Below are 13,428 nucleotides of genomic sequence, written 5' to 3'. Positions count from 1 at the left end.
AGCCACTGGTGCTCTGGCTCTCATCGGAGCAGTGCAGACAGCAGGGGACCTCTGCCTGCCTAAACTCTTCCAAATGTGATCTGTGCTCCAGGAAAATCAACAGTTTAGAGAAAGCGAAGCCCCAGGCACACATTTTGGCAGCTGATCGCTCCCTAATTGCAGGAAGGGCAGCTGAGAGAGGTTTTTTTTCTTCTTCGGGCTGGTTTCTGATGAGAAAACTGGGCTGGAGGATCAGAGTTGAAGCTTCTCTCCCCTCACCCCCACCAGCAAAAATCCTGTTCTCTTCCCCTTTGTGTTAAAGGAATTCAGCTTCTTCCAAGGCACAGGAAACCCACCCAGCCTCCACGAGGCGTGACCCTCAGAGCTTCAGCCACAGCCCGTTTGGTTTGATACGGGCAGGTCTCTGCAAACCTCTCCTGGGCTTTTTGTGGCGGTTTGCCAGCACCAGGGGCAGGTTCGAGGGCTGGGGCAGGGCTTTGGTGGGCAGAAGGAAACCGAAGCCGATGCCTCCCAAGCCGCCCTGCCTGACTGCGTGTGTTTACCTCACCCTAGAGCTCCCCGTACGGGGATAGAGGTAATTAACCACAGCCCCTTTCATCTGTAAGCAGACGAAATGCATCAAAACTTGTATATTTTTCTGCAAAACGTGTGGCGAGGGGCCAGAGGGGGAGCAGCCGCACTCTCCCACTGTCCACCCTGCTTGTAGGGTCGGTCCTGGCCATGAAAAGCCAGAGCCAAAAGGGAGAGGCTGGCAGGAAGGGTTTGGAGCCATCAGCCATCCCCCTGCGGCAGAAGGGGCTGGACCCAGCACTGCCTCGACGAGCTCCGTCCATCCCTACGGGTCTCTCATCCCCAACCATCACAGCCCCTTCCTCTTGCCTCCACCCCCTGCCTTCTTCCTCCTCATCCTTTCAACTGGTTTGGTGTTAAACGTATCAGCAGCAAATCGTGTGGTTTTGTGAGCAGTTTACAGGTGGTTTCTCTTCCTGTGGCCTCTCTCCTTTGGACACTGAGGGCTGCAGCCCAAGTCCAAGATCCTTTTTCTGGGCAAACCAGTGCACATCAGCTTCCTTCCTCTCTGGTTGGGAGTTGCTCATGTAAATCCAATGGTCACTTGGGTACTTTTAATATACTGAATCCTAAAAGTCCCTTTCCAAGAGTCTCTTCAGCCTTTTTTTTTCTGTGTTAGAATTTAAAGCAAATATTGTTTATTTTATTGCAAACTATCATTTTAATGCAAACTTGAACAATTTCTTATTCTGGTCCACTTCTCTTCCAGGAGGTCATTTACAGCAGCAACAATCCCACCACGTTGTTTCCTTTTGAATTCTTGCTCGTTTGTCCTTTGGCACTCGTGCCGATTGCCTTTTCTGCAAACGCCCGTGATGGTGTTACCGGGGTGGCAGCAGCAGCTCCTCCTCGCTGGAGCAGGGTGCGCTGGAAATATTCCAGCAGAGGGTCTCGGCAGGAAAATGCAGGTTTCTTGAGAGCAAAATGAGTCGTAAGAGGGAGTATATGAATACATTGTGCTCTGGAAGGTGGAGACGCGGCATACTGCAACAGCAGGGTATTTACATTTTTTTGCAGGAAGTTAAATGGGGTTATAATTAGAGCAAAGCATTTTGATGGATCCCAACTGCTTATTTTTAGAATTTTGCTTAGCAGGAAATCAAAAACAAGTTGGGAAAAATCCCTCTTCTTGTGGTGGTGGTTCTCAGACAGAGGAAAATCCATCGCTGCACCGAATCCCTGACTCCAGCCCCCCCAGCCCTGGACCGTGACGAGGCGCTAGCTGTGCAGCGTGCAAACGAGAGCAGTTCTGCTGCTTAATTATCCCTGCCAGAGACACGTATCGAGCTGCTGCTTCGGGTAACAGTGCTTCATTTTCCAAGATGCTTGTTGCTTTTAAAGGTTTAATTGGGTCCTTTTACTAAATACCACAGAGACGTGGTGGAATTACGACGCAGCAGTAATCTCACAGCTGTAGGCTGGTGAAGGCTACCAGCAAGAGCAGTTTGCTGGTGGAGCTTCGCCATGGAAAGGGCTGGGTGCTCTTTTGGTCCACCCCAGACATTTTGTTTGGTTTAACCTCACCACTGGACCTTCTCTAGGGGTTACTGTTGTCGGGTCTCCTCCGTGGCTAAGGATCACCAGGTAGCCACCAAGTGCAGCTGCTTTTCCAGCAGTCTGGGCGTGAGCCCCAGCAGTTGGATCCAGGTGGACTCTCCTTGAGTTGCTGGGTAATGGATCTGTGACTTCCACTTGTCCAGCATTTAGTGGGTCGAATTTGTGTGGTTTGGACTGAAAACTAAAAACGTTGTGCTTTTTCCCCCTCCCGCTGAAATTCATTGCAATAACTTGTTCAATGTGTCTGGTTCCGTCTTGTATATCAGTATTTTTCTCCTCGGCTTCCAAAATCACTGCAGTCTTTGCACTTCCTGCAGCCCGTGTGCCCAGGAAAAATGGGGCAGAGGCCAGACCCTCCCTCTGGAGGGCAGTTTTTGCTTGAGCTGCTTGACCTTCGCTCCCCTTGGTTTCCCATCTCGTCTGTGGTAGCTCAAGATCGAGGCACATCAACCTTAGAAAGGGACTAACCACCACATGGCCAAAATGCTTAATGCAAAGAAAATTTCTGTCCTTTGTTTCCCCCTCAGAAAGATGCTCTAGGGTGCAATTAGAGGCAGCTTGGGAGACGTTAAAGTAAATTAATCAACCCAGCCCCAAACAGAGATTCTTGTTTCTTCTGTTCCCTGATCTTCTGCGATGTTTCTGCACAAAGAGGTGCTGCACCCAAGACATCAGATTCCTTCTTTCCATGCACAACAGTTTGAATATTTGGATGCTTAGGTGCATTTAGAGCCAGATCTGGCTCTTCAAAGTCTGAGCGCAGCTGTCCAAAGCCACCATCAGCTCGCAGATAACTCAGCCCATGTGAGGTACCCAGCAGAAGGGCCGTGCCGCGAGTAGGACATCCGATGGCTTGGTGACATCTCATCCCTTCACCACACTGGGGATGAGACAGTGTCCTGTCCCCTGCGAGGCGGGAACCCATCTGCAAGGTGCAGTTTGTGGGCGTTGTCCCTCCTGATCTACAGTGGGGGTGACGTGGTGGCTTTTAGGCACCAAGGGCTGGGTGACACTGCTCTCTAGTGGAGGGCTCTTCATCCAACTGGTCAAGATGAAGGAGTTGAGGCTGGTGGCGAGGGTCAGCAGTCATCCAGGGATTAAAATTAGGTTTTTTTGTTATTTGCATCACAAGCTTTTAGAATTTACTACATGTCCATGGAGACATTGCACAGCATGGGGTAATTTAGTAAAGAAAAATAAATCAAAGATGCTTGACTTTGTCTCACCATGATGGGAAGGATTTATTGATCCAGATCTTTCTGATGTGAACGGTCCTTCCACTACGACACCATGGCTGAAGCCACAAGACCCATATCAGTTCTCCTGGTGCAGGGGATGCTCTTGGGTGCACAGTTACTCTTCCCATCACATACCCCGTGTGCCTACCAAGCTTTGTGCCTGCAGTAGAGGAGGAGCGGGCCTGTGGAGCTTGGTGTGGAGCCAAAGAAAATTCAGTGGGCTTTGGAAAGGGAAGCCGTGTAAACAACGAGCTATTCCTGGAGCAGCCCGTGCACTGGGGCATGCAGAGGAGGGAGTGCTGCAAGCGACCAGCAGCAGATGGGGATCCTGCTGCAAGAGGAAAATTTTCGCATTCCCTCCAGGTATGTTCTTAACAAGATGCTTAAAAAAAAAATGCTGTGCTGGCTCAGAAATAGCCCAGGGTTTGGCAATAGGAGCTGCTGTTTAGGGGTGCGAGGGGATGAGATTCCCACAGAGCGTTCCCGGCAGCCATGCTTCTTCTATACACAGCCACAATAAAGTGAATTTTGATGTCAGGGCCACAATTAGGAGCAGAGCCCCCAGCTGATGAGCTCCAGGCTGAGCCCTTCCTACCCCGCACCCCAGGAGAGGTGGCACTGGCTGGAGGAGAGGGTTGTGATGGCAGGAAAGAAGTGAACAATGGGGATGTCTAGACTCTATGACCTGAAAACTGCAAAGTTTAGCAGAACTGGGAAGGCTCCTGGAACGAGAAGAGACCAAAATAACCAGCCCTCACTGGATCTCTCCCTCTTAATCGTAAAGACTGACCCTTTTGTCAGCGTTATTACTAGCAGAGCATGTGTGTCTGTTTGGAGTCTGTCTCTCCACCTCCAAAATACCTGTTCCACTGTCACCACTGGAAGCAGGAATAGGGACTTGGAAAAAGCTGTGTAATACTTCCCTGTGATGCCACCAGTAGTTCCGAACAAGTCTTTTATCTCAAGACTTCACTTTTTTTTTCCGATGACACATTATGGTCAATAATTTTTTGCTGCCATTTTTGTGGAGAGCTTTCTTGCCAGTGTTATCATATACATTTCTTACTGTAATTCTTCTCCCGAGGGGGCTGCCGCTTCATTTTTCTCGAGCTATTCCTTTGCCCTCCAAGGAGGTGACTCAATAGCCCAATTATACTTTATTACATGATACATCAGTGTCTCATAGCCCGATTTGTGGAGTGATTTAGAGACACAGCATGAATTTAAACCGAGAGGAAATCCCTTTCTTTTAATTCTCTTTGATCTAAACATCAATATTCTCATTCTCAGGAACATTTTCTGAGCTGATTCGATACCTCATGCAAAATAGCTGTCAGTTCGGCACGAGGGTGTGTAGAAATCAGCCTCTTGCCAAGGTGTCGGCAGGTTAGTGCGTGGCTGTACAGCTAATCCTACCAGTACGGTGGCCACAACCCCACAGACTCTTTCCAGCTGGGGAAAAAAAGCAAACCTGTGTCTTCCCCTATGGAACAGCCTCGTAAAATGTGACGATGACACCAAGTGGGTGTAACTGATCCTCCACGAGAGCCTGTAGGGATTTGTTAACGGTAAGATCTTCCCCTGGCGATTTGGGGCCATTCTGCGGCAAACTGTGGCTGGGATAAAAGTTTTCGCAGCTGGTTGTCGACCTCCCCGCTCCTGGTCAGCATGGGATGGTTCCGAATAGCCGCAGCGCTGGTTTTGGTAAATGGGCTTTGGGGTTGGTTGGGTGGTTTCCCCAGGGAGCGGTTGAGCGTGGGCTGCCACAGCAGAGCGAGCCGTGCCCCGGCACCAGCCTGGGCTGCTCTGCCCCAGAGATGCAGGACATTCCCTCTGCCTTTGCTGGAGTCTGCTGTGCCGGTGGGGGGGGAAATGCTGTTTGTACACAGTGATCAATCCATTTCAGCAGGTGTCATCAGCTGAATCCCTCTCAAGGGGAACAGGATAGAGCCCTAGTGAGAAATCCTCTTTTACTCACTGGCAGGCATTGTGTGAATGCTCTAAGGGAAAAAAGAAAATATGAAGCAATAGTGAAAGCAGCTCAAAACACACACAAAAAAAACCCTCTCTGAAATCATCCCCATTCCCCCTTTGTCATCTTCTTGGTTGCATTAAAGTGAAGCCCCACAAGAAGTTACATGACGGCAGACAGGCAGCGTCGCTCCATGGAGGGGATATCCATGCTGGATAAAACACGGATCCGCCCTGGATGCCTGTTCTAGCCGTGCTGTTGAACGGTTGTCACCTGTTCGTAGGGATATCGTCTGCTTTGTGCGACAGCAAGAGCCCACTGTAACCAGCTCGGGGGGGGTTTCTGGTGCTCAAAGCCTGCAAGACAAGAGTAATTTAGGGTTTTTTAGGTACAAAGAGCTTGTTAGTGAGGCATCACCCTGGCCCCAGCCTCACTACACCTTCCTCACCAGGGCTGCTGCCAAAAATTGGTGAGGCAGTGCCTATGGCAGAGAGGTGCCTGCCGACATACAAACATCGAGTGGGGTTTTTTTAATAATCAATCAATGCACTATTTCATTGGGTTCTTTCCCTGTGTTGTCAAAAAATGCCCAGTAGAGAGAACCACATCACATTGTGCCCACCCACAGGTTAAATGGGACCTTGTAAGGGCTCGGGATAGATCTTGTGAAGGTGTTTGAGGTTCCAGCTAACCAACCCAGCAAACCACAAACAGCTCATGGCTTGGGCTGCAACTGTGGGACCAGAAAACATTTTGCTGTGCAAGACAAATTCCGAACGAGGTGCGTTGACACCAAAGCGGATGTGGTTGAGCATCTGCACAGCAGAGATGGCGGGCTGGCTGGGCGGTGGACATCACTCAGAGATGGAGAACAGCACCGTTAGTGCTGGTTTGCATTTCCAGCTGGAAAAACCAACAGTGCTGGGCAGAAACGATCCCCGGCTCAGGCTGTAGTGAAAGGCAAAAGCATTTCTGCAGCTGGTTTGCCATGAGGCTTCTGCATGTGCTACCGCAGACGATGAGACACGTGAGCTCGCCAAGTTGATGTGAGCAGTGAGTATGTGTGAGGCTCCTTCCACCTCCTAGTTCACTCAGAATAATTCATTAGCAGAGAGTCCTCCGCAGCACTCGTCTGCTGACGGGTCCTTGTTGTAGATGTGTTCTTTGATTTGCTTTAGAAGATAAATTGACCTGTGAAGCTCCAGTCTAGCTCGTGATAATGAGTCTCTGTAGGGCCATTGTGAGAATTAATTTATTTATCTAAGGAAGTCTCCATAGTGCTCGTCTCCTCAGCAGCTAGACCAGAGAGACCTAACAGGTCTAACACACTGAAAATACTAGATCAGATGACCCAGCCCTGGACGTGTCCATCCTGCACGTCTTGGGCTGAAGTCACTCTGGCTCGTGGTCTCAGTTTTCTGCCTGTACAGCCTAGACAACACATGTCCTCCTGCTCAAAGAGCTTCGTGATTAGCAGTGTGAGGAGCGTCACACCAGCAGCAGCAATTGCTGTGCATCTAATCAAGGGCTTCCTCACCTGCTTTTGCACCTTTAAAAGCAGCAGGATAGCCTTTTTATTCCAGGGTTTGCAGTGGTTGTAGACAAGAACTCTGCACTCTTTCTGAGTTACGGTTTTTGACTAGGGTCTCCTAGTTTCTGGCCATCTGCTATCAATAAACAGCCTTGAAACATCTCTCTGCCTCCACAACTGTACAGACACAGAGACTCCAGGCCTCTACAGAAAAGTGACCGTTAGCCCCAGTTGACCACCCTACCTAAATAACTCATGTTCTTGCCCCCTCTGAGGGTGACCAAAGAGCCCAAGGCAATGCCACCAAGCACAGATGTGTCCCACCACCCCCACATTAATGTCCCTTTCCTTTTCTTCTCCCGCAGTTTGAAAGCTGTCCTGATGGGGAAGCCTCAGGACAACACAGTGGACTTGTCAGGCATCCCACTGACGCTGAAGGACTTGGACCGCATCACATCCTACCTCCAGCACAGCTCGGAGCACATCGACACGGTGGAGCTGTGCTTCACGGAGCTGACGGATGACATGCTGCTGCAGCTGCTGCCAGCGCTCTGCGTGCTGCCCCACCTCACCACCCTCTCCCTCAACGGCAACCGGCTCACCAAAGCCATCCTACGGGACCTCACCGAAACCCTGAAGGACCCCAAGAAGTTCCCCAGTGTTACCTGGATTGACCTTGGCAACAATGTGGACATCTTCTCCTTGCCGCAACCTTTCTTGGTCAGCCTGAAGAGACGATGCCCAAAGCAAGGCAACTTGCCAACCATTCTGGAGTTTGGCGAGGGTCAGGTAAGCGATTTGGAGAGCCAAGATGGCCTGGCCGAGAGCCAGGAGGACCTGCGAGCTGGGCCAGCCAAGGCTGACAACACAGGCTTGCAGCAGACGGACAGAACAGCCGAGGCTGGGGAGCTCCCCAACTCGGAGCAAGGCGCTGCAGCGCTGCAGACATGATGCCCAGCCCCGTGGCGCTTGGGTGGGCGCGTTGAACAAGGATGACTTAAAACGGAGACCTCAGCGTTGGCGGTGCTGGCAGCGGGCCGGTTCACACAGCGGGATGCTTCGGGAGTTGAGCCTGCTGCCTGCCTCCTGAGCAATGAATGTCAACGTTTTTGTTTTCAAGGAACACACAGAGGTGAGCACGACCAGTACTTTTATTTTCTGAAGCTGGCCAGGGCCAGGCGATGCTTTTTAACTGCAGAAATGCATCATCTCCACGGTGGTGTAACACGAGGCCCTCAGAAGAGCGCAGGAGGGGAGCAGCGGGGTGCCCAGCTTTGCAGGACAGGGCTCCCTTTCCTTTGCGCTGGCTCTAGCCAGACCCCAGCTGCTCGCCCTCCCACCACACACGATGGACAGCCAGCAGCCACCCCAGCCAGAGCTGCCGCCGAGATGAACCTGAAATCCTTTCCAGTCCCGACTTGGGGAGCTGCCGATGAGCAGCGTATCTGCTGGGGTACCAGTCCGGTCACCCACTGACCAGGGGTGCTCCTCTTCATGTCGTGGCCAGCCTAGAGGGAGAACTTTGCTGTCCTGCTGTGGAGCTAAATGCCAGCCTGCAGCGTGCCGCGCGACTGCTCTCACCCTCCAGCCTTACCACAACCAGGCTGGCTCTTGGCCTGCCCAGTATTTATTCAGATGTGAACTCCAGTTCCCCACCAGCCATGCTGCTGTGAGAGCTCCAGGGCTTTTCCTGGGGGACCTGGAGCCTGCACCAGCAACGCCAAGAGCATTGGCCCCATCCTGGGGAGCGAGCTGCACAGCCCGGAGCTGGGCTCAGCTCCATCCACGGCTGGTGCTGACACAAGAGACCACGACAGCGAAGGGTTCTAAAAGAAAGGATCCCAAGGCGCCTCCCTGCGTCACTGCCGCTGGGGCTGGGTGGACACAGCCAGCTGCAGAGTTAAAGCCTCAGCCGGGCTCTTAGGTCACTTGGCTGCATCCATCCCCCCACCCCCACCCCGAACCAGAAGTGCTTTGTTTCTCAAATGCAATTTTGGGTTTTTTCCTAAGAGACACAGGTTTGATTTTATTTTTGATGGAAAACGGACCCCTCCAGAGCAGCAGCACTGGAATGGGCACTTGGGCTTTTGAACCAGAATTTAATTGGGTCCTAAACTTAGGGGGGAGGGCAGGAAAGTATGACAAACTTCTCCCTTACATTCAAAGGACCAAACCTGACTCCCTTTGCTAGGAGGGAGCCCTTTTCCATCTCTTCGACGCCCATCCCTGCCCAGCTTTACCGCAGCTCCTGCTCGCAGCAGCAACCCTCTGGCTTTGCTTCTGGGTGCAGGCGCAGTCCTGCTGCTCGCTCCTCTCGGTGGCTTGGTCATTTAACAGCTCTGCACCAGGAAGCATTCCCCAGAGGGGCTTCTTGCTGTCGGGTGTTGTTTCTCCTCCATATGCAAGTAGATAACGTAGAAGAAACTCCACTACTCGTTCAGTATGATTTGCATGTAGCCGAGCCTTTTTCCTTTTTTTTTTTTTAATGCTAACTCTGTCCAACAGGCATGAAATAAAAACCACTTTGCAGTGAATGAACTGTTCTGTTTGAAATAAAAGAGCTATCCGTAATCAAATAAATGACAATATTTAATAAAGACCCAGCGCTGATTGTTCCTCTGTCCAGGTTGAAGTGCCCAGAGCACCAGAGGAGACCGCAGTGCTGAGCACTGCAGGGCTAGGTTTTCCAGGGGGCTTAAAAAAGGGTCACTGTAGCTGGCTGGAGAAATAAAGAGCCCAGTTTATGGGCTGGATTCTGCAGAGTGGGCACAGAAGCATCATAAAAGCACCTCTTAAATTTTAAGTGTCATCACTGAGCAAAACTAATGCGGGAGAAGGGGATGCCAGGAGTGGCGTCCATGGGGTGTTGCTCTCCAATGTTACCACCCCAGCACACCAAAGGAAACAGCTTTTTATTTGCAGCAAAGACTCCATCTGTGATCCTTGTTCCAGCACCCAGCCTGTGGCAGGGGCCAGGAGCTGGGAGCCAGCGTGCTGACGGTGGCAGGTTTCACAGGAGACCTCCCCCACAGCACTCGGGGAGAGGTCTCCACCATCCCCACCACATCAGTAAGGTACCTTTAACAGAGCTATAACTTAAGCAGGCTGTGATCCACCAGGCTGGCCGGGTCTCAGCTGTATCCTAACCCTCAGCCCACCCCATGTGGAAAGGCTGACAGGAGCCACGCAGAGCCTGTGCCTACCCCCAGGGCAGCAAATCCACCAGCACTGCATCATCCGCCGCAGGCACGCATGGCCCCGCTCTGCCAGCAGTCCATCCCTCACGGAGAGTTGTCAACCCAGGGGGATTTCATCAAGAACAGGATTTCTCCTGCAAAAAAAAGAACCTCCAGCAATGTCGTCTGTAGGAGGTCAGGCACTGGTTTGCTCAGCACGCAGCCCTGGGCTCCCCTCCTCAGGCACCGCTCAGGCCGCTCTGTTTAAATTATTTAAAACACAAGCTCCTTGCTGCAAGCTTTTTATTTTCTGCTAAGTGTTCACCCAGGAACCATCCAGGGCCTCAGCATCCGTCTGGACCCCCTCAGTTTGGCCGTGCAAATTCATAAACCAGAGGCACTTTCCACTAAGAGCACCGCACCGTTTACCAAGGCTTTGCACGCTCAAGTCCCTCGTTGACACAAGCCACCCAGGAGGTTGCTCCTGCCACCTTTCCCCTCCAGCTGAGCTTCTACCTGCTGTGAAACACATCAGCCAGGAGGTGTTTTGTATTTATCAGGCTCCTTCTGCGAGGGGCTACCAGCAACCCACCAGCTCAGCTTTGGGCCGCAGAGGGCTGAACACGAGGCTCCGTCCCAGTGCTCCTGCAGATGTGCTGTGAATTGGGAGCACCTCGTCCCCACCACCCCCCTCTGCTGTGGAATGCTCTGGTTGGGTCCTTCGCGTGATCATCCAGGGCCGCGCTGCACAGGACAAGCCTCACAGTGTGGATCAGGTCCAGGAGCCATTTACTGCACTTCAGGATGATGGTGAGCCTGGGGGCTCACTAACAGATGGGGGTTTTTTAAGGAAGCAGTGTGAGGTGACATCCCTTCCCAGCTTATCAGCATCTGAACGAGCTTGGAGCTGCCTTCACGTGTAATCAATGCTCCCCTGCTACGCTGGGCTGCTGCTTCTGGGCAGAAGCTTTTAAACGGCCCTAGGAGAGGGACTCAAGTACTGAAAATCACTGCTGTTAGAATATTAGAGTTGACTGAGGTCATTTCATGTCAAAGGGGAATGAAACGGTCACCATAAAAAAGTCCATAGTTCTCTGCACCAGCACCACACAGCTCTGCCTCAGCACGATGGAACCCCAGCTGCGGGAGAAGAGTCACACCGCAGCAACAAAAGCGTAATGGGGAATCATTCTGCGCAGATCCAAGAGCCCACACCGAGGGGAACTGAAACCATAGGTGAGAAAGGAGAGGGGCAAGAAAGGGCTGATGCCACACGCTCGAGGGCTCATTCCAGCTGAGTTACCTCGGAAGAGTTTGCACAAGCCCGGGTTGGGTTCTGAAGGGTTTATTTCAAAATTATGTGATTATTCTTGTAAAATGAGGGTTATACTCCTGGGAGGTGGGAGCAGGCAAGAGGGCTGGTGAGGGTCACCCCTAAGCACGGACTGCTGGGGACATCAAGAAGCTCAAAAATACTTTGGCCAAAAGAAATTGCTCGCTGCTCCCAGTCCTTTGGAGAGGAGTAGAAGACTGCAAATACCAACCCCAAACTGCCCCAACACCTCCCCACACTGCCCAAACACCTCCCAAAAACCGCGACGAAGGAAAGGCTGAAAAGTGACCTGAAGGGCTCAGGGGACAGCAGGGGAGAGGCTGCCCCAGGCGGTGAAAGCCCATCGGGTTATCGCGCTGCAGCTGACTTTGCAGTTGGGCAGGACAGTGTCAGTGCCCTCCTCCAGTTCAGCACTCCTCGTTTCAGCAGCAGGAGAGGAGGAGGCTCCTGAGCTCATGCAGGGACCACTCGTGCCCTCTAAAATGCAACGACTCCCATTATCTGGGACCACATCCCCAGTAGCTGCTATCGCCAAGGAAACCAATCGACCCTATTAGCAGGATTCATGTATTAATGCTGACGAGGAAGGTACAAATCAACCAAGCCAGCCTCTCCAGTGGGATGTTCCTAGGTGAGCAACAGATCTAATCTCTTCCTGACCTCACTGGTACGCAGACGTTGTCCTGGAAACACTGCGCAGTGATCCCACTCTTCGCTCCAGAGGCAGTTGAGCTTTCATCTGCCTGGGGGCTGTATTCCACCAGCAGAATATACACAGCAAGAAGAGACGATCCTTCCAGCTCTATTAAACGTCTTTAGCATTAAATTCTGAAGGACACACAGAAACCAGATCCGTCACTCACAGTTCTGCGACAGCCTCCAGCAATGTGATCTCACGGCTTCGTACGAGCTGGCCTCATCTTCACCAAATATTCTCAACAGCCATAAGCAAAAGACCTGACAGTTCTGCAACACCAGAACCTGCTGGGCTGGGGAGATTCAGCCTTTCCTTTCCATGCCTTGGGGGAATAGAGGTCTTCCAAGGCGATGAAGGGAGTTAAAGGCTCGATGGGGATCGCTCCCCTCCCTTGCAGCACCCCATGACCAGCGATTGCCCGCTGTCAAGACATGGCAGCACATTGTGACCACTCCTTATCACACAAAACTAGCAAAAACTATAAGCACAACAGGTTGGGTCCTACAGCGTATTTGCCTGTGCGTAGGCACGGACAGGTTGTCCGGGAGGAAGGCAAAGCGAGGGGCAAACACTGTCTCCCTGCTCTGATTACAGCCACGCTCTGCAGTGCAGTAGCCCAGGCAATGCCATGCGGAGCTGCAGACCCCAGGGTGGGCAGATGGTTTCGTCTGCATCCGCTGAGGAGCGAGGTTTCCCTGCTGCAACCTCCTCCCTGCCTCAGCAAACCCCACCTGGTGCCATAGCTGTTCTAATTTCCTCCTAAGCTTTAAGGAAGAAATATCTCTTTGGAGGGCTGCAGCTCGTGGAGGATTCCCCGTGTGCTCCCTGGAAACGCGCAGCACTGCAGGGAAGAACCAAAATAAATTAAACTGGAGGCGGCGGAGGGCACAGGCTGGTTTGTCTGTACATCCATCCGTGTTTTGCAGCCTCTGGGCTGTGGAGAAGCAGGTTGGTAGGAAATGGCTGTTTATGGGGAATGAGCAAACGCTGCAAAAGGTGCATTTTCGATGTGAAAAACACGTTTTTCAAACATGAAGAAGCTGCCCTCATTGCAAATGCAGAAAGCAGCAGGTCAGCTCACTGCTGGAGTCGTTAGGTTTATTGGAAATTTCATGCTTGGGGAGCACGAGGAGTGTTTTGCGGGGACCGAGAAGGATTCCAGCGCCCGTCACAGCAGACATCTAGGGAGAGCCCTCCTGAGCAGGCAGTGCCGCTCCCGAATGGGGACGCAACCCAACCCCAAAGCAGCAGCGGGATGAGCTGCCCCAAAATCCCAGAGGAAACCCCACTGTCTGAAACCTGAGCCTGCTGGGCTCCACTTTTCCTGAGCAGACAGGGCCAGAGGAGTGCCACC

At 52.1% G+C, this 13,428-nt stretch overlaps 1 protein-coding gene across 1 annotated transcript in view; it reads left to right on the top strand.

Moving 5' to 3' along the window:
* LRRC75A (leucine rich repeat containing 75A) overlaps positions 1-7,819 on the top strand; it is a gene marked incomplete at its 5' end in the record, with an annotated part of 42,393 nt that extends 34,574 nt beyond the window's left edge. Inside the window, one exon of the mRNA XM_010141446.1 lies at positions 7,234-7,819. Within this exon, the coding sequence (XP_010139748.1) occupies positions 7,234-7,819 (586 nt within the window). The remainder of the gene's footprint in view (positions 1-7,233) is intronic.
* Between the last annotated feature and the right edge of the window lie 5,609 nt (positions 7,820-13,428).

The sequence above is a fragment of the Buceros rhinoceros genome, unplaced genomic scaffold (assembly GCF_000710305.1).
Source record: "Buceros rhinoceros silvestris isolate BGI_N320 unplaced genomic scaffold, ASM71030v1 scaffold7038, whole genome shotgun sequence".
Taxonomy (NCBI): Eukaryota; Metazoa; Chordata; class Aves; order Bucerotiformes; family Bucerotidae; genus Buceros; species Buceros rhinoceros.
The sequence above is the reverse complement of the archived record's forward strand: the minus strand, read 5'-3'. Positions and strand labels throughout refer to the sequence as shown.